General features: G+C 38.3%; 1 protein-coding gene across 1 annotated transcript; it reads left to right on the top strand.

The window, feature by feature from the left end:
• Nucleotides 1-283: 283 nt before the first annotated feature.
• On the top strand, nt 284-1,582 carry LOC120778064 (flocculation protein FLO11-like). The gene has a single exon (XM_040109747.1). The coding sequence runs from the start codon at nt 575-577 to the stop codon at nt 1,151-1,153; it is 579 nt and encodes a 192-aa protein (XP_039965681.1). The 5' UTR covers nt 284-574; the 3' UTR covers nt 1,154-1,582.
• Nucleotides 1,583-1,918: the final 336 nt, after the last annotated feature.

Here is a 1,918-nt window from a genome sequence, read left to right as displayed (position 1 = left end):
AGTAGTTGCTTGCCATTTGTAAGTGGTATGAGCATTACAATTGGTAGTGATATCGGGAGCTGGTGGTGGTGGTTTCGTAAATTGATGAACACACACCCCGAATGCCAACTGTCGCATTGCCCGACAGTCACACTGTCTATTTATTTTATTGGCTCGTATTGCTTGGTTTACTGATTACATGCGAGTTGGGTTTTTGAGTAGAAATTTTTGTGGGTTACAGAGCACATGTCGTGTGCTACGTGCCACAGTCGTGCGTGTACACCGCTGCGAGTAACTATTAACGCTAAGTAGCGCGTATGGAGTAAACAGGATATCACCTCGAGTACAAGAATATTATTTGACGTAAATTTTCGAGTATAAATACGTGTGCCTTTACTGACGGTACTTCAGTACGACAAGCGTTACGCTGCTGAGTGGACGCATCGAGCGCTTGAACCGAAGTCAATAGGAAGTGTGTGTGTGTCTAATTTTGTGAATTTTCAAACGAAGCGCAGAAAATACGAAATTTTTTACGACAAACTTTTCCGAGTGTCGAATTTTTTTTGGAATTTCTGAAAATTATTAAAAACGAAACATGGCTATACCTTTCTATGAGCCACGCCAACAGCCCTCAACTGAGTGCGATCAAATTGATGGACATTTTCCACCAGCACCGAGCAGTCAGTCCGTGCCAATGCCGACGGCAAATTTTGGTGCGCCAACGGCCACAAATCAAGCGTCTTCTAGCGGAAGTACAGCAGCGCCTGTTTTTGAAGCAACAGCTACATCGATGGCTTTTTTAAATGCATCCACAACTTCAAGGATTTCTTCGGCAACAGTTCCTGCTACAGCCATTCCAAGCGCGTCTTCGAATTTAATCCCTGGCACTTCTGCAGCTACAGCAACTTTTTCGATTTCATCTACAAATCCAGCCACCGCCGCTTCCTTGTCGTCCAATTTGCATTCTAACAGTTCCTCCGAAAATTCAGACCCGTCTTCAGCCGCTTCCATGACGGAGCCGCTACCTTGGAAGCTGCTTGCTGTGGCTATGTGCAAAGCTTTAAAACAATATTATCAACAAACGGGTTCCGCAGATGTCTTCACCACTGCTGTCATCGAGATATCGCCTAGCGGTGTAGCTGGTGGCGCACAACCGTCAACCGCCGGCAATTAGAGACTTGCTGGTCAAAAAGAAGTTACTACAATTTTACGTTCCTGGTCGAGGGGTCAAAGGCATTGCAAGTGTCCAGTGTACTGTGTGGTAAAGCTCCAAAAAAGCGCAATTGTGATTATGAGAAACTCCGAACATTTGACGGATTCCGAGAAAAACTTTGAAGTATTGTATATCCGTCGGTAAAATGCTGATTAAGCGGAGCTCAGTAGCCATTTTATGAGAAAGCAAATTATTGCAATGCATTGTGAGATATAAGCGTAATTGTGATAGCGTTTATGTTCTAAGAATGAAAAGTTTCATTAGACTTAATTAAGAATTAAGCTGATCAATTCAAATAGAGCTAGCATAGATTTTTGTAACTAACGTATGTAATAGCATAATTTATAATGAAGTTTACAAATAATATTTTCACGCCTAAAATTAGTTCCAAATCACCACTGGTTTAAAAAAAAAATATTAACAATTTTTAATTTCAAAAATTAGTTTTTCAGTTTAGTTTCATTCAAAGCTTTAGTTTATATAAAAGAGTAACATGTATACTCATAAATGGCGCATATTATTTTAGAAGAACTAAGAACAATTTTTTTAAATATTTTGTAAATAATTTTTTTTAAGTCCTCTTATATATGTATATTCTAAGTTTCCTTTATAAGCAACATTATTTATAACTCCAAATTTAATAAAAACAAAATATTGAAAATTAAATTTTGTGTTTGAGCAATTCTTTTAAGTTTAATTGGCTATTTATCAAATATTTGAAAACAT

This window comes from Bactrocera tryoni, chromosome 5, assembly GCF_016617805.1.
Source record: "Bactrocera tryoni isolate S06 chromosome 5, CSIRO_BtryS06_freeze2, whole genome shotgun sequence".
NCBI classification, from domain to species: Eukaryota; Metazoa; Arthropoda; class Insecta; order Diptera; family Tephritidae; genus Bactrocera; species Bactrocera tryoni.
Note: the sequence above shows the minus strand (reverse complement) of the source record. Positions and strands in the feature narration are given on the sequence as shown.

Excerpts from the sequence above, each read along its gene's own strand:
- LOC120778064 (XM_040109747.1), top strand. The coding sequence starts at position 575 with ATGGCTATACCTTTCTATGAGCCACGCCAACAGCCCTCAACTGAGTGC.